General features: G+C 40.4%; 2 protein-coding genes, 1 long non-coding RNA gene and 1 pseudogene across 7 annotated transcripts in view; 2 read left to right on the top strand and 2 right to left on the bottom strand.

Moving 5' to 3' along the window:
• The window catches only part of RABGAP1L (RAB GTPase activating protein 1 like), a 763,170-nt gene extending 759,080 nt beyond the window's left edge, over positions 1-4,090 (top strand). For all 5 annotated transcript variants that reach the window (XM_047704248.1, XM_047704249.1, XM_047704254.1 and 2 more), the window contains one exon: positions 194-4,090. In XM_047704248.1, coding sequence (XP_047560204.1) covers positions 194-346 — 153 coding nt within the window. In that variant the 3' untranslated portion in view covers positions 347-4,090. The remainder of the gene's footprint in view (positions 1-193) is intronic.
• A 413-nt stretch (positions 4,091-4,503) lies between these two features.
• Positions 4,504-12,742, bottom strand: LOC125085680 (formin-like protein 5; annotated as a pseudogene).
• On the top strand, positions 12,603-24,797 carry CACYBP (calcyclin binding protein). The gene is made up of 6 exons (XM_047704260.1): positions 12,603-12,761; positions 16,490-16,709; positions 20,969-21,065; positions 21,313-21,412; positions 22,928-23,025; positions 24,218-24,797. Exons 1-6 carry the CDS (start codon positions 12,741-12,743, stop codon positions 24,372-24,374), a joined length of 693 nt encoding a protein of 230 aa, XP_047560216.1. The 5' UTR covers positions 12,603-12,740; the 3' UTR covers positions 24,375-24,797.
• LOC125085683 (uncharacterized) lies at positions 20,748-23,013 on the bottom strand. The gene is made up of 2 exons (XR_007122989.1): positions 22,579-23,013; positions 20,748-22,353 (listed from the first exon to the last, which is right to left on the bottom strand). It is a non-coding gene; the product is annotated as an uncharacterized LOC125085683 (long non-coding RNA).
• Positions 24,798-25,091: the final 294 nt, after the last annotated feature.

Here is a 25,091-nt window from a genome sequence, read left to right as displayed (position 1 = left end):
TCAAACATGTTGTAACCTAAACCTAAATTTGGGCCAAAAACATTGCATTAAGAAGCCAGTTAAAATCTCTCGTGGGTTTTGTGGGAGGACAGCTACAGCTATACAGACCTGGGGATTCCATAAAACTATACTTTGGGGTTTTTTGGGCAGAGAGAAAAACACATAATTCAGATGATTTTCTTTTCTTAATTAGGAACTGGAACATCAGAGAGGAGCCCTTATGAATGAAATCCAAGCTGCAAAAAACTCTTGGTTTAGCAAAACCCTGAACTCTATCAAAACGGCCACGGGCACCCAGCCACTGCAGCCACCGCCGGCCACCCAGCCACCCAAGGAGAGCACATAGTTCCAGCCTCCCCAAAGCACAAGAGCACAACGATCAAAGGGACAGAAACCCAGGAGGAATCTCCTGGTATCCCTTTGCAGGAAAGTAGAGGAGGCCAGAAAGCAAGCCAGGATCTCTCAGTAGCTCTCACTCGTTCTCGTTTGACACTTTGCAAAGGGATGTTATTTAAACTGACCTGAGTTATGTTGAATACCTGCTTTCGAGCTTCTCATGGAAGGCCAAGTTCAGTTCCACCATAGTATTACCCATTATTTTATATGCCTGATGTTTAGTTGGAAATAAGTACTTCAGAACTAAATGCTTTTAATTTAGAACTAATTATTCATAATTACTTTTATCTTACATAAAAATGGAGATGTCTTTTATTCCAAGATTGAAGTGATAGGATATTTGTCACAGCAAAAAAACAAAAAAAAAAAAAAAAAAGAAAAAAAGAAAAAAAAAAGAAAAAAAGATTGAAATCTAAACCTCTTATCTTTTCAGGATTTATTCAGATAAAGCACACTGTGGGACCATTCATGACGACTGTCAGGTTTCTTCCTGAAAGTGACTCCCTGGAAAATGATAATCCTGTCCAAAGAATAAACCTGGGATTGAACAGTCCTCCCAAAAAGAATGAGTTTATTTTCATTTTCTGTTGCGTATATCTGGAAGTGAAGTGCCAAGAACCATGGAATAAGATAAACTATTGAGAAAACAACCTAGAGGAAAGGAACAGAAATTTTGATAAATGCAGGATAAGATAAATCATTCGGCCCTAGTACTCCCAACAGGTCCTTTTGAGAAACTCTACATGCAAATTGCCGATTCCTAAGTCTGAACACAGTTGTGACTCCCAGCAGACTTGAAGTCAGAGGTGGCTACTGTGAGTTGCAGCATTAGGGAACCTTTACTGGAAAAGCCCAGAGAGACCCAGGTTCAGCCAAAGTGCTTCAAATGAAATAGAGAACCAGGGACAGAGTATGTCATTTAAGGTTGACATATATTTGCTAAGTAAACACTAATATACTCTACCTTTTTAAAGTTACAAAATGGAAAATTAAGGTCAGTTTCACTTCATCTTAGTTTACTGTTAGACAACTTGAACTATTTCTGTATCTCCCTAAAACTGTGCCCTTGGTACCCCAGATGAAGAGATGCAAATGCATTGGTAACATTTTTGATTGAATATAAAATCTTTATAGAAATACTTATCTCATGGAAAGGTAAAGCTATTGTTTAAAAGTTGGTGGAAATAGTGTTTTTTTAATTATATTTAACATATAATTGAATATTCTTTGAATTGAACATATATTTAACATATAATTGGAAAAAAAAAAACTATTTCCACCAACTTACATATATATAGTCCTTGCAGGAGATTCTTTGGTAACAGCAAAACTAATTTTCCCATTTTCTGAACTAGTTTGGAGGCTTAGATCCTTTTACGCCAACCGAACTGCCGTCAGCGATGTACAATAACATTTATTGATACTCATCCTTCCCTTCATTGTTGAACATATTCTTTGCAAAGGATCTTAAACTCTGTAGCCAGAGTGATTCTCATCTGTGCCATATGTTGCAATGAAAAGTTACACATTCTTGGAAGTACAAATTAAATAAGAGCCAGCTCAACTCCAGGAGCATGCACTATTAAGTTGCTCATAGTAGATAACTTCCCTCCAAAATGATCATTAAACTCTAAATTAAGTCCCCTTCATTGGTAAGTGTTTATTAAATCATCTACAACCCATAAAACTGATATGGATGTTATCCTTTATTACATTTATCAGATGATACTTTTCTTACAGAATTGTGTTTTGTCCTGACGTCTTTCATTATAATATTCATTTCCTTGTACCAAAAAGGAAAATAATCCAGCATTCTGAGTGTCTGTGTTGACGCTGATGTTCCCTACTTGGTGATTTAGAAAAGGTAATTTTTTTTTTGTTGTTGTAAAATTAGAAAATCTAGAAAATTGCATCTTGGTACTTGTTTCTATAAGTCATTTAGCATAATTTTTTAGCTTTACTGGTACTTTATGCTTTGATTCCAAGAAGCCTTGTACAAGTTGCCTTATCAAATGGCCAGCTCAATTAAAGATGTTCTTTTGTGTTGTGTCAATCTCATAGTTTTACTGTACAGAGCTCTTTTTAACTTTGAAAAATCAGCACGTTCCACAGAATGCCTGAATTGCATAATTTTCCTTACGTGGCAGTTGAGGGAGAAATGGAATGGCTGTAAGTCCAGTCCTCACCTGTATACCAGGTTCAGTTCCAGAGCCCCTTACATTTTTTTTCTTTAAACAAAATCACCAGGTACATACATTCCAAATGAATAATCTTTTACATTTTCTCTTAACTCTTTCAGAGTTAATTGCCATTTTAATGGCAATCTATAGATTTTTTTTCTTTCTTCTCCAGTTCCATATCATACTTAGTTATGTGTATTGGTACCATAAGTCTAAACCGTTCCTCACTGCAATGCCTTTGGGTCAGTTGCAATACTAGATAGAAAGAAAGAAAATTCAGAATTTGGTATATGATGTGTTTATTCATTCAACATGTTAGAATAGCACCAGCCCAGCCACATGTCCTTTCCCCTGTATTGTTTGAAAACTCATGCATCCCCGTGTTAAATAACTGTTCATTTTAATTTCACTTATTTTGAAATATATTTGAAAATTACTACTCTTCTCTTGAATTTCTTTTAGAAAGTCATCAACCAGCCCAGATATCTAGGAAATTTCCAAATATTCTAGAGTGTTTTTCATCTTTTCCTAGGATATGTTATATAAAACATTCCTCCAGAAATCCAACACTTGCAGCAATCTGAAGAGTGATGATTTCTCTTCTCATTAAATTCTGAAGAATAAATGAAAGGAGTGAATTTCAATTTGATAGTTCAGTTCATTAGCTTTTATATCTTGAGATTCTTGTTTAACACATTCTTTGAAGCTGAAAAAAAAAAAACACCCAGTTGAACTGTGCAGTGCATATGTTTGCTGGTTTCACACCCTGAGCCACTGCACAATTTGGTTATATTTAGTTACATACAATTTAATGCAAAGAAATTCCCAGTTACCTAATGCTCTGTGTGTGAGTGCCTATCAGGAACACTAAGGGAATGTCCTAGAGGCCTCTGGCCTCTCCTTCCATACAACCACTCTCTCTTTCCCTCTCCCAGCTATTCAGTTCATAATTTCTTCACTGGCTTTCTTAAATTTCCAAAGTACAAAAGCAATCTTTGTACTAAATGTTGGGATAGTTAATATTTATCTTGTTTATTCCCCCCCCCCAATTTTTCATCCTTTTGTACTGTGTATTAATAATTATTTTTCTCAAACCGCTACTCCCATTTCCTTAAAATATTTTCCAGTTAATAACTGGTGGCTTTATTTCCCAGTGAAAGAGAGAAAAACAAGAGAATGCACAATTTAGGGCGCGAGATGAAAGATCCCTGAAAAGAGTGATCAGTTAACTGAGAATGAGGCCTGCTCAGGTAACTGATGTAAGGGGTTGAGTTTTCTTTAGCTGACATTGGCCCACTCATGATTCTGCTAAGGCAGTTGTCTGATTTCAGGATCCCTTGAAGGGAAAAGGGAACTTTTAAAAAATTAGATACCTTGTTTTTTGTTTTTTGTTTTTTCTCCCTCTGGGAAAGAATACTTTTAATTACTTACTTAGCAAGAGGATTCTGTTGTACAACTTACTTTTTAAAAATACCCAAACTCTTAAATATCTGATTTTCTTGCTTCAGTGACAAGAAAATGAGAGAATGGATGAATGCTGTCGTTTGAACACTGTTTGACTTGTGTGTGTACGTGACTGGTAGAATTTTACATACACGATCCCTGCCTCTTTGTATGGCCAGGCACCAAGTCACTCAGTACACATGTGGCCAAATGAGAGTTCAGTGGCCTGTGTTTCTTACTCCCAGATAGAAAACTCTTTTTTCCCCACTGGTCGCCCTGCTGTTGCCACACTGAACTAGAACTGCTCCAGAACAGCCTTCCTCTCTAGGCACCAAGTCACTCAGTACACATGTGGCCAAATGAGAGTTCAGTGGCCTGTGTTTCTTACTCCCAGATAGAAAACTCTTTTTTCCCCACTGGTCGCCCTGCTGTTGCCACACTGAACTAGAACTGCTCCAGAACAGCCTTCCTCTCTAGGCACCAAGTCACTCAGTACACATGTGGCCAAATGAGAGTTCAGTGGCCTGTGTTTCTTACTCCCAGATAGAAAACTCTTTTTTCCCCACTGGTCGCCCTGTTGTTGCCACACTGAACTAGAACTGCTCCAGAACAGCCTTCCTCTCTCTTCTAGTGACTTCCATGTAACACAGGCAAAGCCCTTCATTTTAGGAATTTCCTTCTCTCTCAAAAGTGACCAAAATGAATCCTTCCACATGGGCTGCACCTCCCCAGTGATGATCATGAGTTTTAATGAAAAAGGCAGATGTTTACAAGTGGCTGAGTGACTCCAGTCAGCTGTCAGGTGTCCCCTTCCCAGCTTCCATCTAAAAGACTACATGTCAGGTGTATTTCCAGAGGAATTTGTTACCAGTTATAAAAACATCTTCATCAACGTGTCCCATTCTTCCCATCTCCATCCTTGGTTTATCATTGGTAGTATTCTGAAAACTTTAAGAAAAAAGAATCATTCAGTAGAACATAAACATTTTAAGTTACATTCCTTTTTCATTGGCAATAACTTACTATGTAAAATCTCCCATTAAAATGTGATTTTAATAACTATATATTATATATGGAATAAAATATAGGCAACTTAATTATAAGTATATAAATGCATTAAGACTGGTGTCATGAAAGCACAAGAACAAAGCTGGAGATGGTCCCAGAATCCAAGATGACCCAATAGCCTTTTGCATCAATTTGTCCATTTTTGGTATTTTGCATAATGTATGGATCCTCAGTTCAAATGAAGGGAAAAGTTTCTCAATCAGCATCACTTCCTTTCTTTCAACTCCTACCTTTCCCTTACTAAGGAGGTAGTAGAAATTCTATACCGTTTATTTTTAGGAATTCTAATTTTGTTCATGACTTCTCTAATGAAAACAGGTTCTAGAACAAAGGAATTGATTGGCCCAAACAGTGCTGACTACAAAAGAAACATGAGGAAGCAGCCTCTGTAAACACTGACCAATTAGATGTTTCCATAATTCCATGTATTATGTATAGTACATGCTATCAGTGTAAATGTACTGCTTGTTAAGAAAAGTGCAATTTATTGTACATTGTCCCAACAAATGTTTACTTTTATAACAGTTATGAACTTGGATTAGTATCTTGTTTTCATGTGTGAATGAAGCCTTGTGAAATAAATTCAACCAAGAAGGTAACAAGATGACTGTTTTTGTGAGTCAGTGATGTTTTCAGTGCTTTGTGTTGCCCCTTTGGCCCCATTAAGCAGTAATAAACATTGATTCTCAAGTCCATATACCTCTTTTTGATTTGTTTCTAGTTGACTTTATAAACATCTGAACCCAATGTTTAGGTAACACGTTTTTTTTTTTTAAGATTTTTTTTCTTTCTTTCTTTCTTTCTTTCTTTCTCTCTCTCTCTCTCTTTCTCTCTTTCTCTCTTTCTTTCTTTCTTTCTTTCTTTGACAGAGATCACAAGTAGGCAGAGAGGCAGGCAGAGAGCGAGAGAGAGGGAAGCAGGCTCTCTGCTGAGCTGAGAGCCCGATGCAGGACTCTATCCCAGGACCCTGAGCCGAAGGCAGAGGCTTTAACCCACTGAGCCACCCAGGCGCCCCTGTAACACGTTTTTTTTAAAAAGATTTTATTTACTTATTTATTTGACAGAGATCACAAGTAGGCAGAGAGGCAGGCAGAGAGAGAGAGGAGGAAGCAGGCTCCCCGAGGAGCAGAAAGCCCAATGCTGGGGCTCGATCCCAGGACCCCGGGACCATGACCTGAGCCGAAAGCAGAGGCTGTAACCCACTGAGCCACCCAGGCGCCCCTCTGTAACACTTTTTTTTTTTTTTAAAGATTTTATTTATTTATTTGACAGAGAGAGATCACAAGTAGACGGAGAGGAAGGCAGAGAGAGAGAGAGAGAGAGGGAAGCAGGCTTCTTGGTGAGCAGAGAGCCCGATGTGGGACTCGATCCCAGGACCCTGAGATCATGACCTGAGCCGAAGGCAACGGCTTAACCCACTGAGCCACCCAGGCGCCCCCTCTGTAACACTTCTTAACGGACCCTAGACTCTGGTCCATTTAGAAAGAAACAAGATGCCAGGAGTTTGCTGCAGGCTTTACCTTGCCAGAAAGATCCTGTGCACAGCAGCACTGCCAAGGGCCCTCTTCTCTCTCCCTTCATTGCAGGGAGCAGACACCCTCACAGCTAGTTTAATAGTAATAGGGCAACTCATTAAAAGGAATAGGTGTATTCGTCTCATAAAGGCCAAACAGTTGGGCTTGAAGAGGCACTGGGATGAGGACTGGAATGCCACCAGGGACCGAAGCCACTGTTCCCACAGTCCTGCTTCTGCTCGTTTTGCCACGTAACGCTTATCTGCTGCTGCTGCTCCCTCTGAAAACAAGTTTTCCTGCTTCTAAGTGCACATCTAGCAAGTTCACAATTTCTCTTCAAGTGATCAGCAGAGATGGACTAGCATCTCTGTGTCCCAATTCCAAAGTCTCATGGAAACCAAACTGGCTAATCCTGGATGAGGTAGTTGCTGAAAGTCTTTCAAAGTACAGCACAGTGGGTGCTAGCATAATTTAAGCCGAACTCCAGAACTCCAGAAGGATTCTCAGAAGTGGAGGCAGAGTGCAGAAAATCCCAATTTGCATTTTGTTTTGGGAGTCCGTGGAACCTAAATGAAATCCAAGAGATGAGTCAGCTCCTCTTAGAATTCAGCATGTATTAGGAATATTAAATAGACATTATAGAGTTATAGTTTGTAGTTCAAACCACAGTCCTCTTTTGTTTGGCGCATGTGGTATTTTTTTAATTTTTGTGAAGTTTTGTTTGTATTTTAGTCATCTCTACACCCAACATGGGGCTCAAATTCACAACCCAAAGATCAAGAGTTGCATGCTCTTCCAGCTGAGCCAGCTCGGCACCCCTGGCCCATGTGGTGGTTTAAAAAATTAGAAATTTTTTTAAAAATTTTATTTATTTGACACAGAGAGAGAGATCACAAGTAGGCAGAAAGGCAGGCAGAGAGAGGCAGCAGGCTCACCGCTGAGCAGAGAGCCCGATGTGGGGCTCGATCGCAGGACCTGAGCCGAAGGCAGAGGCTTAACCCACTGAGCCACCCAGGCGCCCCTAAAAAATTAGAAATTTTACATAAAAAGTAGAACAGCAAAATTATTCAGAAACTATCTACTGATTTGGTAGTTAGAAATTATGAGTGTTCTTAACATGAACAGTAAATGAAAGTCACTTTTCACTATTGAAGTTCCTAGACTTAGTGAAGTTACATGTTAGATTGTAGATTTATGTCCAGAAGGGATGCAAATCCCTACTTTCTCTTCAGTGGACTGGATACTCCAAAGGTAATATATGGCTTATTACCCTGTCCGATACCAGCCAGTTTGTATCTAACTTTGCAACCTTACACTAACATTCCATTGTTGCAGTGCCTAAGAGTGCCTGGGTGGCTCAGTCCGACTCTTGGTTTCTCTTCAGGTCACAGTCTCTGGGTTGTGAGATTGAGCCCTGCATCAACTCCATGCTCAGCGGGGAATCTGCTTGAGATTCTCTCCCTCTGTCCCTCCCCCCAACTCTCTCTCAAATAAAATCTTTTAAAAAATAGAAATCAATTGGGACGCCTGGGTGGCTCAGTTGGTTAAGCAGCTGCCTTCGGCTCAGGTCATGATCCCAGCGTCCTGGGATCGAGTCCCACATCGGGCTCCTTGCTTGGCAGGGAGCCTGCTTCTCCCTCTGCCTCTGCCTGCCTCTCTGTCTGCCTGTGTTCGCTCTCTCTCTCTCTCTGACAAATAAATAAAATCTTTAAAAAAAAAATAGAAATAAATTGCCTTTAAGGATCCATTATGCAAACACACTTTGATAACAGTGTTAATATCTTACTGGTTCCCTCATTAACTGAGCTGAATAAAATATTTATCATGTTCCTTTTAAATTTGCATGGGATTCTTGATTTCAGCTTTTTGAAAGTCTACTGTAATAGAACTTTTAATAACTGTAAAACGGAGACAGAACAAAATCTTTTAAAAGTTTACTTGTAAGGAAAAATTGCAAGGAAGTTCAGGCTTTAGCACAGGCTCACCAAATAGAAATTATAGTATTTAAATGACAAAAACAAGAATAAAATGCAGATTACCAGGTCTATTTAATTAATTCAAGCAAATTTACTGACTGCCTACTGTGCCAGTCTCTGTTCTTAGTGCTCGAAATGAGGTGAACAAGAAGATCCTTACTCTGTGAAATTTTAACTTTAGCACAGAATTTTTCTTAAACTCAGAGTAATACTGACATTTTGGGCCAAAGAGTAATTTCTTTTGGGGGCTATCATGCATACTGTAGGATATTTAGTAGCATCCCTGGGCCCTCCCCACTAGATATGTTGCCAGATGTCGGGGGTGGGGAGAGGGGTAAGAGTAAGCAAAATGTCTACCATTGTTCCCCAACTGAGAATGACTGTTGTAGTTGGCAAGACTAGTAAATTGCAGGTAGTAATAAATACTATGAAGAAAAACAGGGTAAGAGGGTGGAAATGGTGAGTGATGGTGCTGAGGTTGATAGGATGGTTTTTGATATGTAAACTTGGCTAGCCTACACTCCCCCTCCCACCCCATTCAGCCAAATACTAAGTGTTGCTGTGTGAGTATTTTGCACATAGTAATTTAAACTCTTAATCAGTTAGCTTTGAGTAAGGGAGATTATCTGGGATAATCTGGGTGGGGCTAATTGAATCAGTTGGAAGGCCTTAATGCAGGGCTACGATTTACTTGAGAGAATGGAATTCTTCCGTCCCTGGCTTCTGTGGAAGAAAGCTTCAACCTGTTCTCAGGGGGCCTGCCTAGAATCCATTCTTGCTCGTGTGGCCTACGAATTTTGGACTTGCTTAGCCAGTTCCAACAATTGCATAAGTTAATTCCTGGCAATAAGTATCTGCTACTGATTCTGCCTCTCTGATTGAAACCTAACTAGTACAGCTGAGAACAGCCCTTTTGAGTTACTTTTCAGAGAACTCAGTGAAGACATGATCTATGTGATGGTCTGGAAGAAAAGCATTCCAGAGGGAAAAGCACACAGTACAGACTTTGAGATGAGGACAAACTCCGTGGATTTAAGGGCAATATGCCCTAACCCTAACCAGAAAGGAGGGGAGCAGTGAGAGAAGAGTTCTGTGAGATGAGACATGATACTCATAAAGATAAGACAAGATCATGTAGTATACGGTAGGTCATGGTAAGGAGTTTGTGCTTAGTCTAATAAGCCCAACAGGAAGCTATTGGGAGGTTTTTACCAAAGGAATATAATGATTTGAAAAGATTACTCTGGCTGCTCTGTGGAAAACTATCTGTGGTGGTGGTGGGTGAGGGAGAAATCAGTTAAGAGGCTAAAAATCCAGATAAAATAATTATGGCTTGGTCTTCAGTGGTAGCAGTGGAGGTTGTGAGAAGTGGTCTGATTTATCCACATATTTTGTAGATAAGGCCAGTAAGTCTTGCTATAGGATGGGAGGTAGGACCTGAGATTAAAGACTCAAGTATGAGTCCTTGGCCTGAGCAATTAGGAGCAGGAGGTAGAGAATAATTGAAGAAACTGATTTGGGGTGTGAAGATGATTGGGAGGAGATTTTTGGGGTATGTGTGTGGGGGGGTTTTTGTTTATGTTTTCAGATAAGCTAAATTTGATGTACTTCTCAGACATCCAAGCAGAAACAGAGTCTGGAGCTCCAAGGAGAGGTGTTGATGAAGACAATGATTTGGGTAATAGATGGTATTTAAAAATCTTCTAACTTTTGTTAAAAATAGAACTATCCTATGACCAAGTAACTGCACTACTAGATATTTACCCAAAAGATACCAAAAATGCTGATGTGAAGGGCACATGTACTCCAATGTTTACAGCACCAATGTCTACAATAACCAAACTATGAAAAGAGCCTAGATGTCCATCGACTGATGAATGGATAAAGATGTGGTTCATATAGACAACGGAATATTACACAGGCATCAAAACAAATGGAATCTTGTCATTTGCAACAATGTGGCTGGAACTAGAGTATATTATGCTAAACGAAATAAAGACAAATAACATATGATTTCAGTTATGTATGGAACTTAAGAAACAAAATATGAACACAGGGGAAGGTAGAGAAAAATAAGATAAAAATAGGGACACAAACCATAAAAGACTCAACTATAAAGAATGAACCCAGATTTACAGGATGGCATAAAATGGGTGATGGGCATTAAGAAGGGCACTTGCTGGGATGAGTACTGGGTGCTATATGTAAGTGATGAATCACAAAATTTTACTCCTGAAACCAATACTACCGTGTATGTTAACCAACTTGAATTTAAAGTTAAAAAAAAAAAAAAAAAGACCAGCATATAAACAAACAGAAATAAAATCTTCTATTTAGGCTATCAGGTGGTAGGCAGAGTTGCCCCAGGTGCATAATCAAGCAAATGAAAAAAATCACTGCATTAGGTCAAGCTTTCACGCAGTGTAATGGGCTCTTTATTCCTATTTAATTAAATATATTTACAGGCTTTTAGCTGGACACTTTTTTCCAAAAAACAGTAATAACTAACATACAACAAATGCACAGATCTCAAGAGTTAATTCTATCAATTTTGACAATTTCAGTGTAACATTTCATCTTCTCAGGAAAATTCCCGCCTACTCGTGTAACCTACAAAGATTGCACTCCAGTTTATAGCTCCGTGAAATTTCTACAAAGGGAACATACCCGTAAACCAACATCCAAATCAAGACACAGGACATTATATAAACCTCAAATGCCTCCTCGTGGTTCTGTCATTGTCCTCCCCATCGTAGGAAAGACTATCCTGATTTTTAACACCGTAATTAACGACTTTTGTTGGTTTTAGACTTCATTTAAACAAAACCAAGCGACATAAACTCTTCTATCTGGCTTCTTTCCCTTAACGTCAGGTCTGTGAGATTCAGGCACATTTTAAATAACTGTTATTTGTCTATTTTGGTACCACATTCCAGAGTCTTCACTATGACAATGGCCAGCCTGCACTTTTCTAGTAGCTTTTTCCTTCTCAGACTTGATTCTAATCGCTACCTTGGACGATATATAAAGCTGAGGGAGGGTTATTTGACTTCCCAGAGGTTACTGTTTGTTCCCAGCCCTGTTGCAGACGTTTTATGGCTGCCAAAGGCTAAAATAATATGAAAAGAGGAGGAACATAATGTAATCCCCGAAAAACTCAGCCTACATTTTCTCTGGTTAAGAGCCTCAGTTAAATCCAATTCAAACCTGGGTTAGAACTAGAGAGTCGCAGAATGTTCGGTGAAGGGTTCAGAAGTGCCATATCAGCACTTCAACAGTCAGCGAAAAAAGGCGGGGCCACAACTGCGGCGGAAGACTGGTGGGGGCGTCTGGCAATAGCCTCTTTAGCTCTTGGCTGCTCTACTGGGTCCCATCACGTGGCCAGAGCAACCTCACCTCCGGCAGCGCTTGGTGATGACGCCACCACATCGCAGTTGTTAAATCGTGATGACGACTCCAGAGGGTCATAACCCACTGAAAACCGAACTATTCCCTTCAGGATCTTCTACGCTAAACGTCTTCATTCTTTACTGTTTCAACGTAAAAACGCTGCCCCTTGTCCACCTTTTTGGTCCTTTTCTCACAGACGCTCACAAATTAACTTCGGACAAGATGGCTGCCTAGCCAACCCGGCGCCCTAGAAGGGACGGGATCAGCCGACTTTCTAGTCAACTTCCGATTTCGATCCCGAAGACCAGTACGTTATTTCCGGGGTTGGTTTAAGGTACGTCAACGAGCGGTTCTGAGCTGCGACTGCGCAGCCGGGACACGCGAGGTCAAGGTATAATACGTACAGTTACCCGGGCAGAGAGGAAGAGGCGTTACTCTTCTGGAGCTGTTGGTTTGCTCGCGAGAGTTGAGCGTTGCTAGGAGGCTCGGCCTAAGGGGTGGGGCGAGGTTCGGCGGGGCGGAGCTAAGCGAGGCGGGCGGCGCGCGCGCGCAGGGTTGGGGGCGGTGCGGCGGCGACGGCCTCGCGAAGGTTCCAGAGGCGCCGCGTGCGGGAGGCGGGCCGGGTCTCGCGCCGGGTCGGGTGTGCGCGCAGGCTTTGGGGTACTGCGACTCGTCCGGGTGGGGCCGGCGTCCGGGAAAGCGCGTTCGGTGTGGTGTTTCCTGTTCTCTCCCCTGCCCGTCTGCAGCTCGGGCCTTGCTTGATCAGCCCGACCATGGCTTCAGCTTTGGAAGAGGTAAGGGTACGGCTTCATCTTCCTCACTCGACCGCGCGGTGCGTCGAGCGCTGTTGCCCGGAACTCGCTCCCCCCCCCCCCCCCGCCCCCCGCCCTCGGCCCTGTTTCCCGAGCTGAGGTGCCCGGCGGCCGCCTTCCAGGCTCCCTCCGTCCGGTGTCGCCGGGTCCCCGAGCTTCGCCTCGGCCGCCCACCTGCAGCGGCCTCTGCCGGCTTCCGGCCTCTGTGGCCCAGGGAAAGTTGCCGATGGACACCCGCCGCTCAGCCCCGGCCTTGCGGGCGATTTGTGCCCGCGGGCAGGGTGATCCGGGCTGTGTCGCGGTCCCCGGCTGCAGGTAGTGCCTGCGGTGGCCCTTGGCGGTGGTCCTTGGAAAACCTTCACGTTTTCCTCAGGCTCCGTCCGCTCGCGCAAAACGAGCCGGGGACGTGAAGGTTCCTTCAGGCTGATTGCAGAAACCGAGGGTCGGGTGAGAAGTCTGCCCCCAGCACTTGACTTCTAGAGCTGTTTTTTCAACGCATATGAGTAGCCGGGTTACTTTGGGCCAGTTGTTGCGCTTCTCTGTGCCACAGCAGCGTCCATTTCAGAGAGTTAGACCAGCAAATAGTCCTAAGTGTTGAAAAGAGTGCGTGTCAAGCAGCAATGTGCTGTATGCGTTTTAAAAATCAATAAGTTGGAAAGTTGTAACTATCGGTGGGAAATAGCCTTTTTCTCTCTTAAGCTCTGTGAACTCTGAACGGGGCGGCTTAACTTTTTTGAAGGCTTATTAGCTTGAACAGTTCCCAAATGGGAATAATAATATTTGATTTGCTCTTTCCTGGCCTCAGTAGGATGTCACTACATGATACTATAATTCACAGGAAAGCGCTGATTATTAATAGATTTGTTTTCTGGAAATGTTTTTCTCAATATGAACAAGTCTGAGAAATCTCAAATTTGATTTGGAAGTCTAAACATCTTTAAATGAAGGAAGTGTGTGTGTGTGTTATACTGGATACCTTGCCCCAGGTTTATGTTAACGTGTTACAGAAATATGCCTTGGTTTCCATGTGCCCTGAGGAAACGGTCTCTGCAGTGACTTTACAGTAACACACGTGGACAGCTCAGTTATTAAACCTCTTCAACATACGGGATTTTTCTCAGTTGAGGTACTTAAAAAAATACGCGCTTAGGGACACTTCAGGGTTTGTTTTTCTTTGATATAAAATACATTGTTTAACCATTTTTAAAGTGTATTTTTAGTACATTCAGTGTTGCATCACTATCACTACTGTATAATTCGACATTTTTATCATTCTGTCCCCAAAGAAACCTATTAAGTGTCTGTTGAGCAGTCTCTTCTACTTCCCCTCCCTGAGGCTGCCACTAATTACTTTGTCTCTATGGATTTGCCAATTCTGGACATTTCATATAAATGGAATCTTACAGAATATGGCATTTTGCTCTTGGCTTTTTTCACTTAACAGAATCTCTAGTTCACCCACCGTGTGGCATGTGTTCCTTTTTGTGTCCAAATAATGTTCCATTATATGGATGTGCCACATTTTGTTTCTCCTTATCAGTTGACGGGACATTTGGACGATCGATTTTTGGCTATTGGGAACTGTACTGCTGTGAATACTGTGTACCACTTCTTATGTGGACATGTATTTTCAGTTCTGTGAGGTGTGTACCCACGAGTGGACTTGAAGGAGCATGGGAACTCTTTTCAAAGTGGCTGCACCAGTTTACATTCCCACAAGTTGGGTACCAGTATAGGCCCACCCTCTTAACACGTGTTATTTTAGGGGGTGGTTTTGCGGATGTTTTAGTGGGTGTGAAGTGGCATTCTGTTGTGATTTTGATGTGCGTTTCCTAAATGACTAAGGATGTTGAGCATCTTTTCTTGTGCTTGATGGCTGTGTTCAAGTCCTTTGCTTATTTTGAGCACTTTGGTTTTAATGCTTCCTGGTGAACTCAGAAATAGGTAAGATAAAGCTTGCATGTGTTAATGGGTGGGGATAAAAGGGATTGAGATTTTGCATAAGGAAAACAAATGAATGCTAAGGTAAATTAGATAAGAAATCCTGTGTGCCGGAAAAGTTCCAAAGGGATAGATTTTAGTGGTTTCAAGTCTGCAAATAACAGAACTGTGGGATTAAAAACAGGCCTATTGGGAGGTTGCTTCAGACTTACAGTGACTCCCTTCCTTTTCAAAACTGCCTGGAAAGAGGGCCTGAGGATCCCTTGCTTAATTCTCAAGAGTTTCAGAAGCCTGCTAGAGAAAGGATTCCTTGCCAGTCAAGAAATATAACATGTTAAGACTTGATATATTTTCTGTTTTGTTGTTGTTGTGTTAACTGAATCCTTATTCAGGAACAAATATACCGATTTTATATTTCAAGATTTTTATCATATTGATAGTAAAATCAGTGTGAATTTTTAGATCACGATAAGATACTGCGTTGAATGAAAGCATCTTGGTTCTGTTCTCAGAGGATGAAATTGCAGGATTTTTTGTTTTAGCAATATGAGTTTTGGGGGGTTAGGGGAGTAGATAAGACAGGAGACTGCCACAGTTGGACTTTGTATTTACTATCCTCATAGTTACTGGTAAGTGAAATAAGAGCATCAGAGTTAAATGAGATAATGAAAGACTTAGGGTGAAAAGTGATTGTTTTTCTGTTACTACATTTTGTAAGACTTACAAAACAAAGACTTCAGAATTCTACTTGGACATTATACTGAGTTATCAAACTTGTGAAGATTTTTATATTGAGGTTTTTTATATGCTCTGAGGCTACAGTGTATAATGTCATATTACTATTACCAAGCCAGAATGTAAAGTTATTTTTGAAAAATGAAACCCTTGTTTGTAAGGATCTTATGTATTTGCAGTATGTCAGAGGATAATGGAGAAAAGATTTTTAAGCTGATTATCTCATAGTGTCTTTAACTCTTGAACTTAATAAAATGTTGGCCATCTCTCTAGCAAGTAGAAATAGACACTGGTGGGCAATATATTGGCAAGAGGAGAAAAGAACAGGTGGGTTTTTTTTTTCAGTAATCCAGGACTGTGCCGCAGTTTGGGTTGTTTGTCTAGGTTTTACTCCTCTACAGGGCAACTAAGAGCTAGACTTTTGAGTGCAGTGTTAACCTGGAGATTCAGAACAAGGCTTTTTCTTAAAAGCAGAAATATGTTTCTGTTTTTTTAAATCTTTTAAAAAGCGCAAGCTTTTTTATTTGTAGTATTTGGGGTAGGAACCAGTGAGGAACCACCATAGAAAGTAGACTACCTCTGTAAAGTTGCTGTAGCATTTCACCTTGTTCATTGTATAGTTGCTCATCGGTTTTATTTTAAGATTTTTAAAATTCCTAATACCTGATGACTATGAACAGATGTCATAAGGAAATCTATAAATTTTTTTTGAGATTCCTTCATTGAACTTTATGAATCACAACAGGATCTTGTAAATAACATGTTCTAAAACAGGCATATAACAACTACCAAACTGGAAAATTTAAGTTTGATTAATTACGTTACTATAAGTTTTCCTTTAAAAAAAATTAGGAAGCTTCAGTTATTTACAGTTCCGTAGGCTGGAGAAAAGAATCTCAGGTTGCAATCCAACCCTAGAAAATTTAAATGAATTTCTTAATTCTTAGCTCTTCGGTAAACCGAATGACCAATGGGCACAATATCCAGCTGTTATTTTATTTATCATAACTAACTTATCTTCTGTTTTAACACAGCTACAGAAAGATCTAGAAGAGGTAAAGGTGTTGCTGGAAAAGACCTCTAGAAAAAGAGTACGTGATGCCCTTACAGCTGAAAAATCCAAGATTGAGACAGAGATCAAGAACAAGATGCAGCAGAAATCACAGAGAAAAGCAGAACTTCTTGACAATGAAAAGCCAGCTGCTGTGGTTGCTCCCATTACAACAGGATATACAGTGAAAATCAGTAATTACGGTATGACTCCCTATCCTACATCCAGCTCTTTTTGCCTCCCAGCAACTTATTCTTGAGTAGTGACCCACTAACACTAAAATAGTCTCAGTGTTTGATTTTGGTAGTTTGAAAGAGAAGACCTGTTGTTACTTTATTAAGATGCTTTGGAAGAGATGAAAAAGCAAAGAATAGATTTAAAGGCTGTCAACAAGAGCAAGATGATTCTGTGTGAGTAGCAACAAGAATGAACCTATTCTGAAATACTGTTGAACATATAAGGAACACAGCTCTTTATTTTAATTCTGTTTTGGATTTTACTTTGCCAGACAACCACCAGTATTATCTATGGAAAGGAATCTAGGCAAATTCGAGAAACATTTTTGAGTGCCCAATCTGTGCCACTGTTGTGCTTGGGCTTGTGGATATACAGTAGTGACCAAGACCCAGTCCTTGCTCATGGTGTGATTAGGACACAGACATACAGCTAATACTATTACATGTAATGATACCATTTTCTCTCAGTAGATAATTTTGGAACAGTGCAGCTTGAATCTGATGAGCTCTCTTAAGGGGAGGGACAGTCATTTTTTTTTCTGCTCTCAGTATCTAGCACATAGTAATTACTTAATACTTGCTTGAACAAAGTGAAGAGGTTTGTGAAGTTTTGTGGGAATATAGCTGATGTAATGGAAAACTGAAATGGAAGACTGAAGAATGAAATGGAGACTTAACACATTTAAGTCTGAAGGGTGAGTTTGGCGAGTATAAGAAAAGGAAGGGGATTGTGTGAGCAGAGAACATGCTTAGAGCCATGAGAAGCAGCTTGTGTTTTCCCTGTTGTCATAAGGAAAAGCAGTGTGTGTTGTGTTTAAGACATGTAGTATAGTGGGCACCTGGGTGGCTTAGTTGGTTAAGTGACTCCCTTCAGCTCAGATCATGATCCCAGAGTTGGGAGGTCTGCTTCTCTCTCTGACCCTACCCCATCTTGTGCGCGCACGTGCACTTTCCCTCATTTAACAAAATCTTTTAAAAAAGAGATGTAGTATAAGGCTCCGTAAGGAGCTATGCTGTGTATTTACTTGATTACAGGAAGCTGGTCTGAGCTTGTAGGATTATGGCATATACCCAGCAACCGTGATTTGTGTTAAGGGAGAAACTGTTCTCAATGTGGAAGATGAACTCAATGAATGGGAAGAAATTAGATGAAGGTCTGCTGAACCCTCTAGAATGTCTTTTTGGATTAACACTATGTTTCTGTTCTGTAGCACTCTGGAACTTAAGGAATGGTCAGGGATATATAGAGAGCCTATTTTTACAACAAATACATAAACATTTTTATTCACTTTATGTGAAGTTTGTATGTTTTTAGTTGACAGAATTCATCTAGGTTCATCAGATTAGATTTGGATGATTTGGACCATATTTTACTATGTCAGTGAAGGGAATTGAGAAAGCAGTGATTGCCTTCGAACTGTTTAAGAGAAGTAGAAACGATTATGATATTAGAGAATGTTTAGACATCCAGTTTAGTAGAGAATTCTACAGTATACATCTACTTTTTAAAAAATTATTATTAAAGATTTTATTTATTTGATAGAGATAGCACAAGTAGGCAGAGCGGCAGGGAGAGGGAGAAGCAGGCTCTCTGCTGAGCAGGGAGCCCAATGCGGAACTCGATCCCAGCACTCTAGGATCATGACCTGAGCCCAAGGCAGCTGCTTAACTCACTGAGCCACCCAGGCACCCCTACATCTACTTTAATAGAGAATTCTCTTTAGCAGAGAATACATTTACTTTAGTAGAGAATTCTACAAAATTTTCACAAAAAGAAAATGAGCTGCTCTTAATTTTTTTGAGTATAGTTGACCTGATGAAGTTTTAGAATATAAGTGAGGTTCAGCGGGGTGGAATCTGGAGCCGACTACATGAAAGAATTCTTGAGACATCTTTGGTGCAAAATGGTGTTTTATTAAAGCACAGGGACAGGACCCGTGGGCAGAAAGAGCTGTGGCCCTGGGCTTGTGAGGGGTGGCTGGTATATACTGTGGAGTTGGGGAGGTAAGGAAAAAGGGAGGGTTTGAAAGAACTTTCCTGTGCTAAAGAGGACCTACAAGATACCAAAGGCCTTGCCATTATCAAGTTAAAGTGGTTTTCCATTTAGTAAGGCATTAACAGTAAAAATAGTTGGGAGATTTCTGGAGTAATGTCACACGCCTGCTGTCACACGTCCTTATCGGTGAGCTTTAGGTTTAGAAGAAATTTAACTTTATTTACATTTTCCTCTGCCTCAGCCTCCCTCAATTTTAGGGAGCGGGGAGATGATGTTAGGGCTTCTGGAACTGAGTTGCGGGTCTTTGGAAGTTAGGCTGTTGGTAAGAGAGGTTCTTCCTTGTAAATCACTAGGATATTTGTAAACTGAGGGAGACTCCGGTCTTGCAGGATTGTGATCTCTACACGTTAACTATTTTTCTTTTAGGGCAGCCAAGAATACCTGAGGAAGGTCACATATATCCCACGGGGGGGTGTTGCCCGGTGTCAGCTTCTGAGTTGTCCTCAGCTTGCCTTCTGTTCCTTCGTTAGACCCACAATGAGACATTCATTTCAGGTGTACAGCACAGTGATCCAGCATCTCTGGTAGGCTGTGCTCACCGCAAGTGTCACTGTGCAACGCCATTACAGTATCATCTCTATGTTCCTTACACTGTACCTTTTATTCTCCCCAGTTTATTCATTCCATAACCAGAAACCTGTACCTCCCACTCCCCTTTACCGCTGTGCCTAGATCTTCCCCTTCACCCCAGCAACCATGGGTTTGTTCTCAGTATTTATGGGTCTGTTTCTGCTTTTGCTTGTTTTTTTTAGATTCAGCATACAAGTGAAATCATACGGTATTTGACTTCACTTAGCATTAATACTCTCTAGGTCCATCCCTGCTGTTGTGGATGTTAAGATGTCCTTTTCTTTTTTATGGCTGAGGAATAATTCCGTTGTCATATATACTACATCTTTACCCATTCAGGGACACTTAGGTTGCTTCCCTCTTTGGCTCTTAAAAATAATGCTGCAGTAAACATAGGGATATATGTACCTTTTAAAGTTATGTTTTCGTTTTGCACGAGTAAATAACCCAGTAGTGGAATTACTAAATGATAATGGTATTTCTGTTTCGAATTTTCTGAGCAGCCTCCATCCTGTTTTCCACACTGGCTGTTGCAGTTTACATTGCCACCAACAGTGTGCACGGCTTCCTTTTCTCCATATCCATCCATAACCACGTTTGTTATTTCATATTTTGGGGATTTTGTTGTTTTTTAATTCTAGCCATTCTGACAAGTAAGGTGACATCTCATTGTAGTTTTGGTTGGTATTTCCCTGATGATTAGTGATGTTGAGTATCTTGATGTGTCTGTTGGCTACCTGTCTGTCGTCTTTGGGGAAATGTTTGTTCAGGTCCTCTGCCTTTTTTAATCGGATTGTTTGGGGGTTTTGCTGTTGAGTTGTATGCAAGTTCTTTCTGTACTTTGCATATTAACACCTTATCAGATCATTTGCAAATATCTTCCATTCAGTGGGTTGCCTTTTCGTTTTATTGATTTTTTTTTTTTTTTTAAAGATTTTATTTGACAGAGAGGAAACACAAGTAGGGGGAGTGGGAGAGAGAAGCAGGCTTCTGGGTGAGCAGGGAGCCGGACGCAGGGCTTCATCCCAGGACCTTGGGACCATGACCTGACCCAAAGGCAGATGCTTAAGGACTAAGCCACCCAGGCACGCCCCTGATGATCCTTTTTTATGCAGAAACTTTTAGTTTTAGTACTGCTTTTGTTTTCCTTGCCTCAGGAGCCACACCTAGAAAGATGTTGCTGTGGCCAATGCCAGAGACGTTAATTGTCTGTGTTGTCTTTCTAGGAATTTGTGGTTTCAAGTCTCACATATTGGTCTTTCATCCATTTTGAGTTTCTTTTTGTGTCGTGTTAGTAAAATGAGCTACTCTTAATGTGTAATGATCATATTCCTTATTCTTAGGAATAAAAAAACCACAGGCTTTGTTTTCAGGAAACCTGGGTTTGAATTGAAGTTCTACCACAAGCTAGATACCTAACTTTGGATAGATTATATAACTGCTCTGAAGCTCAATTTCTCCATCTAGAAAGTTGCTTGTATTTTAATTTTTCCCATGTTTCTATTACTAGAATTTAGCTGTCTCCAGGTTCAGGAGCAATATGCATTTGCTGTTCTAGAGATAGTATGAGACTTTATTCATGTCCCTTTTTTGTTACTAGGATGGGATCAGTCAGATAAGTTCGTGAAAATCTACATTACCTTAACTGGAGTTCATCAAGTCCCCACTGAGAACGTGCAGGTGCACTTCACAGAGAGGTGAGTTCTCGCGATGAGAAATAGTGATCACCAAGTTAGAGGTTGCTTTATTACTGGTTCTTTTCTTTGCAGTTTCTAAAACTGCTTAAATTTAGAGTTCTTCTTTACACCTGCTTTGAAGAGCCTAATCTTACCACCAGGGATGGCCAATTGAACATCCTAAAATAAAACTTGTGGCTTTTTTCCACAAGAGTTATAGAGCATGTCTTATAGAGCCAGGGATAATGTATTCACTATTGTATTATAGGTCATTTGATCTTTTGGTAAAGAATCTAAATGGGAAGAGTTACTCCATGATTGTGAACAATCTTTTAAAACCCATCTCTGTGGAAGGCAGTTCAAAAAAAGTAAGTTTGCTTTTTTTTGTCATTATGTTGTGAAACTTCATTAAGTTGAACCTGGTTGATTTAGAATTGAGAGGAACTAGAATTTATCCTCTGTAACAGGGATCAGCAAACTGTAGTCTGATGGCTGTATTACTGGAACAATGCCAGGGCTCATTTTTTGTGTTGTCTTTGCCTTTGATTGCGCTGTAATGCCAGAATTAAGTAGCTGTGTGAGAGAAACCTAAAATAACTGTCTGGCTCTATTTCAACTCCTGTCTTTAGAAGAATAGATTATTATAAAAATATTGCATTAGAATCAAGAAGGGAATAAACTTTCAAAATTGGTTAAGAGACTTGAGTTTTCATGTCATTTTTGTCACTTACTAGTTGTGACTTTTTAGCAGCTCACTTAAGCATTCTGAGCCTCAGTTTCCTCATTTGTACAATGGAAATAGTTAATTTTACAAAGTTGAAATTATATACTGAAAGGGAATATGTATAAAGTACTTAAATTAATGGTAGCTGTTCTCAGAAAACTATCTGAATTTTTGATAACATAAAGGGATTTAATTAAGCACTTAGCCTAAGTAGAAGTAGTAAAACCTATAAAAATAAATGGCTTTTTAAACTACCGTTCACACTTTTCACTAACTCAGATAATCTCCTTTCTACTTCAGTGAGGTTTAATGCATCTATGCATAGATGTGCCGTTGTACCATTCTGCCATCTGTGTTTACATTGTTCCGTAGCAGTTTAAAGGCAGTATTGGAATGTAACATGAATTAGCTTGTGTCTCACTGCTCCTCCTTTATCCATCAATCCCAGAGTTGAACAAATACTCAAAAGAATCCTAGGAATTATATGGATCATTGTTGAAAGAGTTGTATATTATTTTTATTTGTGCCTGTCTCTGATCACTCTTACTGTATTATTCTCTTCCTTCAGTCACCAAATTCCCACCACTTTTTATTATTTTTTTTTAATTTTTTTTAAAGATTTTATTTACTTATTTGACAGAGAGAGATCACAAGCAGGCAGAGAGGCAGGCAGAGAGAGAGGAGGAAGCAGGCTCCCTGCTGAGCAGAGAGCCCGACTCGGGGCTTGATCCCAGGACCCTGAGATCATGACCTGAGCTGAAGGCAGCGGCTTAACCCACTGAGCCACCCAGGCGCCCCCCCCCCCCCCACCACTTTTTTTTTAATTAGACACCAAAATTATCCCATTTTATAGCCTTTGATAGCCTTACTCCTTGCTGTGCCCTTCTGGATCTTGGGCCACAGCTCAGGTTTCACCTCAGAGGCCTTTCCTAATAAAGTTCTTCTTCCAAACCCCATTAACCCCTTTTTATCTTCAATATATTTGAATTTTACTTGTTTATGCTCTTTCTCTTTCATGAGTCCTATTTGTAAATGTACTACTACAACCCAAGACAGGTCCTACACATAATAGTAACTTGACTGAGTAAATGTTTTCCATATAATCATGCTTATTTACCTCCGTGTGTTCTAAGTTGTACTTACTCTGCTCTTCTTCCAGGTCAAGACAGATACTGTTCTTATCTTATGTAGAAAGAAAGCAGAAAACACACGGTGGGACTACCTGACTCAGGTTGAAAAAGAATGCAAAGAGAAAGAGTGAGTTTACTTTGATTTCTTTAAGAATTTAAATATATTCTTTGCTGGGATTGTAGACTGCTAATACTTTGCTGTTATGAATAAGAGCTGGCTAGTAGTTTGGTCATTGACACCTCAATGTCCAGTGTTTTTAAAGAGGGCATAGATCCAGCAAGTTGCTTTTTATGGAGGGCTTTAGTTTTGGTTGGCTTTCTTGCATTGGTTTTTTTTTTCCTCTCCTCAGTTTATTTGACAGAGATCACAAGTAGGCAGAGAGGAAGGGAGGCAGGCTCCCCGCTGAGCAGAGAGCCCGATGCGGGGCTGGATCCCAGGACCCTGAGATCATGACCTGAGCTGAAGGCAGAGGCTTTAACCCACTGAGCCCCCCAGGCACCCCTCTTGCATTGGTTCTTAACTCTGGCCAGTGGCGCATTTGTGAGCATGTGAGAGCAAGTGAGCATGTGCAGGGGAGGTGGCAGAGCAGGAGAGAAGAATCCCAAGCAGGTTCCATACCCAGCACGGAGCCTGACATGGGGCTCCATCTCCACCCTGAGATGGTGACCTGAGCTGAAACCAAAACCAAGAGTTGGGTGCCTAACCCCCTGAGTCACATGGGTGTCCCACCCGTCCTGCTGCTCTATAGATTCTGTGTCCGTTCCCAGAGATTCCATCTCATTCGTTCCAAGAGAGGCCCAGATACCTAGATCAACTTTATGAATTCCACAGAAGTTCCTCATATGTAGTTAGTTTCACTCACTGGTGTAGAGTGCAAGAGAGTATTTTTATCCTACTTAATGGCTATTCTAAAAAGTTTATTTAAAGATACTTCCATTCTAGGTCAAATTGTTCCTCTGCTTGAAATGTCCTGCACTGGCAATGTCCTACATTGAGTCTTTTAGCCTTCCTCCTTCCTCTCACTCCTCCCCTGTAGCCCCGTATACTTGGTTGGTAGAGTTAGGAACTATCTGTATCTTATTTGATTTTAAATGTAGAACAAATTAAGGAGTACAGGACTATGTCTTTCTCTTGTATCCTCAGTGCCCAGTTACCTCATTCAGTACCAGATCACAAACATGAGGAATATGAAGTTACTTGGCCCTGCTTGGACACTGGTTGAACTAGAGGCACAGATGATATGGAGGACCATATCAGTAAATGGGATCATTTAGAGATAGATCTGTCTCCATTACTGATTGTGTTTTCTTTTTCACAGAAAGCCCTCCTATGACACTGAAACAGATCCTAGTGAGGGATTAATGAATGTTCTAAAGAAAATTTATGAAGATGGAGATGATGATATGAAGCGAACCATTAATAAAGCCTGGGTGGAATCAAGAGAGAAGCAAGCCAAAGGAGACACAGAATTTTAAGACTTTAAAGTCATTTTGGGAACTGTGATGTGGAAATAATGATGTTTCCAAGGAGGAAATGTTGGTGAGCTGCACAGATAAATTTGACAAATAACTACTTACACAGCCTTCTTCTAAGTAAAGGCAGTGAATTTGCCCATTTCCTCCTGGAAGATTTATTTAAATAAAATATGCTTATTAAACACTTCCTCCAAAGATGGTTTCCTTAGTAATCTGGGCATTTTGTTCAAAAAAAGGATAATATCGTATTCTTGTGTGAAATGTAAAACAGCAAGTCTTGCCTAATGATAATGCCACATTGTGTGTATTTTTGTTCAGCTAAGAGGTAGAAAACAAAAGTTCTTGTTTGCGTATAAGTTCCTGATTATCAGCTCTCACCATTGTAAGAGTAAGGAAAAATAAAACCTGAATTTTTGCATAAAATGCAAATTCGTGCCTTTGTGCTTCAAGGTTGCCATAGTTTTCTTTGAGCAGCTTAAGTAATACATCTACCACACGTTACCATGGCCTACTAATCCAGTCACAACTACTGTTCTTAGATTTAAATGCTCAGAAATAAAAAACTTGAAAAGGAAGACATCTTTTATAGTACCAGTTAGTAAACTGCCACGGATCAGACGACTTTCAAAAGCAGTGACCATAAAACAAACATCCATCTATTTCTATATTCAATAAACTTAACTAGGTTTTTGTTCAGTGGAATAGTTCTACCTCTCT

This window comes from Lutra lutra, chromosome 15, assembly GCF_902655055.1.
Source record: "Lutra lutra chromosome 15, mLutLut1.2, whole genome shotgun sequence".
Classification (NCBI taxonomy): Eukaryota; Metazoa; Chordata; class Mammalia; order Carnivora; family Mustelidae; genus Lutra; species Lutra lutra.
This window is presented reverse-complemented; position numbering and strand designations above follow the sequence as displayed.

Excerpts from the sequence above, each read along its gene's own strand:
- CACYBP (XM_047704260.1), top strand. The coding sequence starts at position 12,741 with ATGGCTTCAGCTTTGGAAGAG. Across the intron at positions 21,413-22,927 it reads TGGAAGGCAGTTCAAAAAAA|GTCAAGACAGATACTGTTCT; the intron begins GTAAGTTTGCTT and ends CTCTTCTTCCAG. Across the intron at positions 23,026-24,217 it reads AAAGAATGCAAAGAGAAAGA|AAAGCCCTCCTATGACACTG; the intron begins GTGAGTTTACTT and ends TCTTTTTCACAG.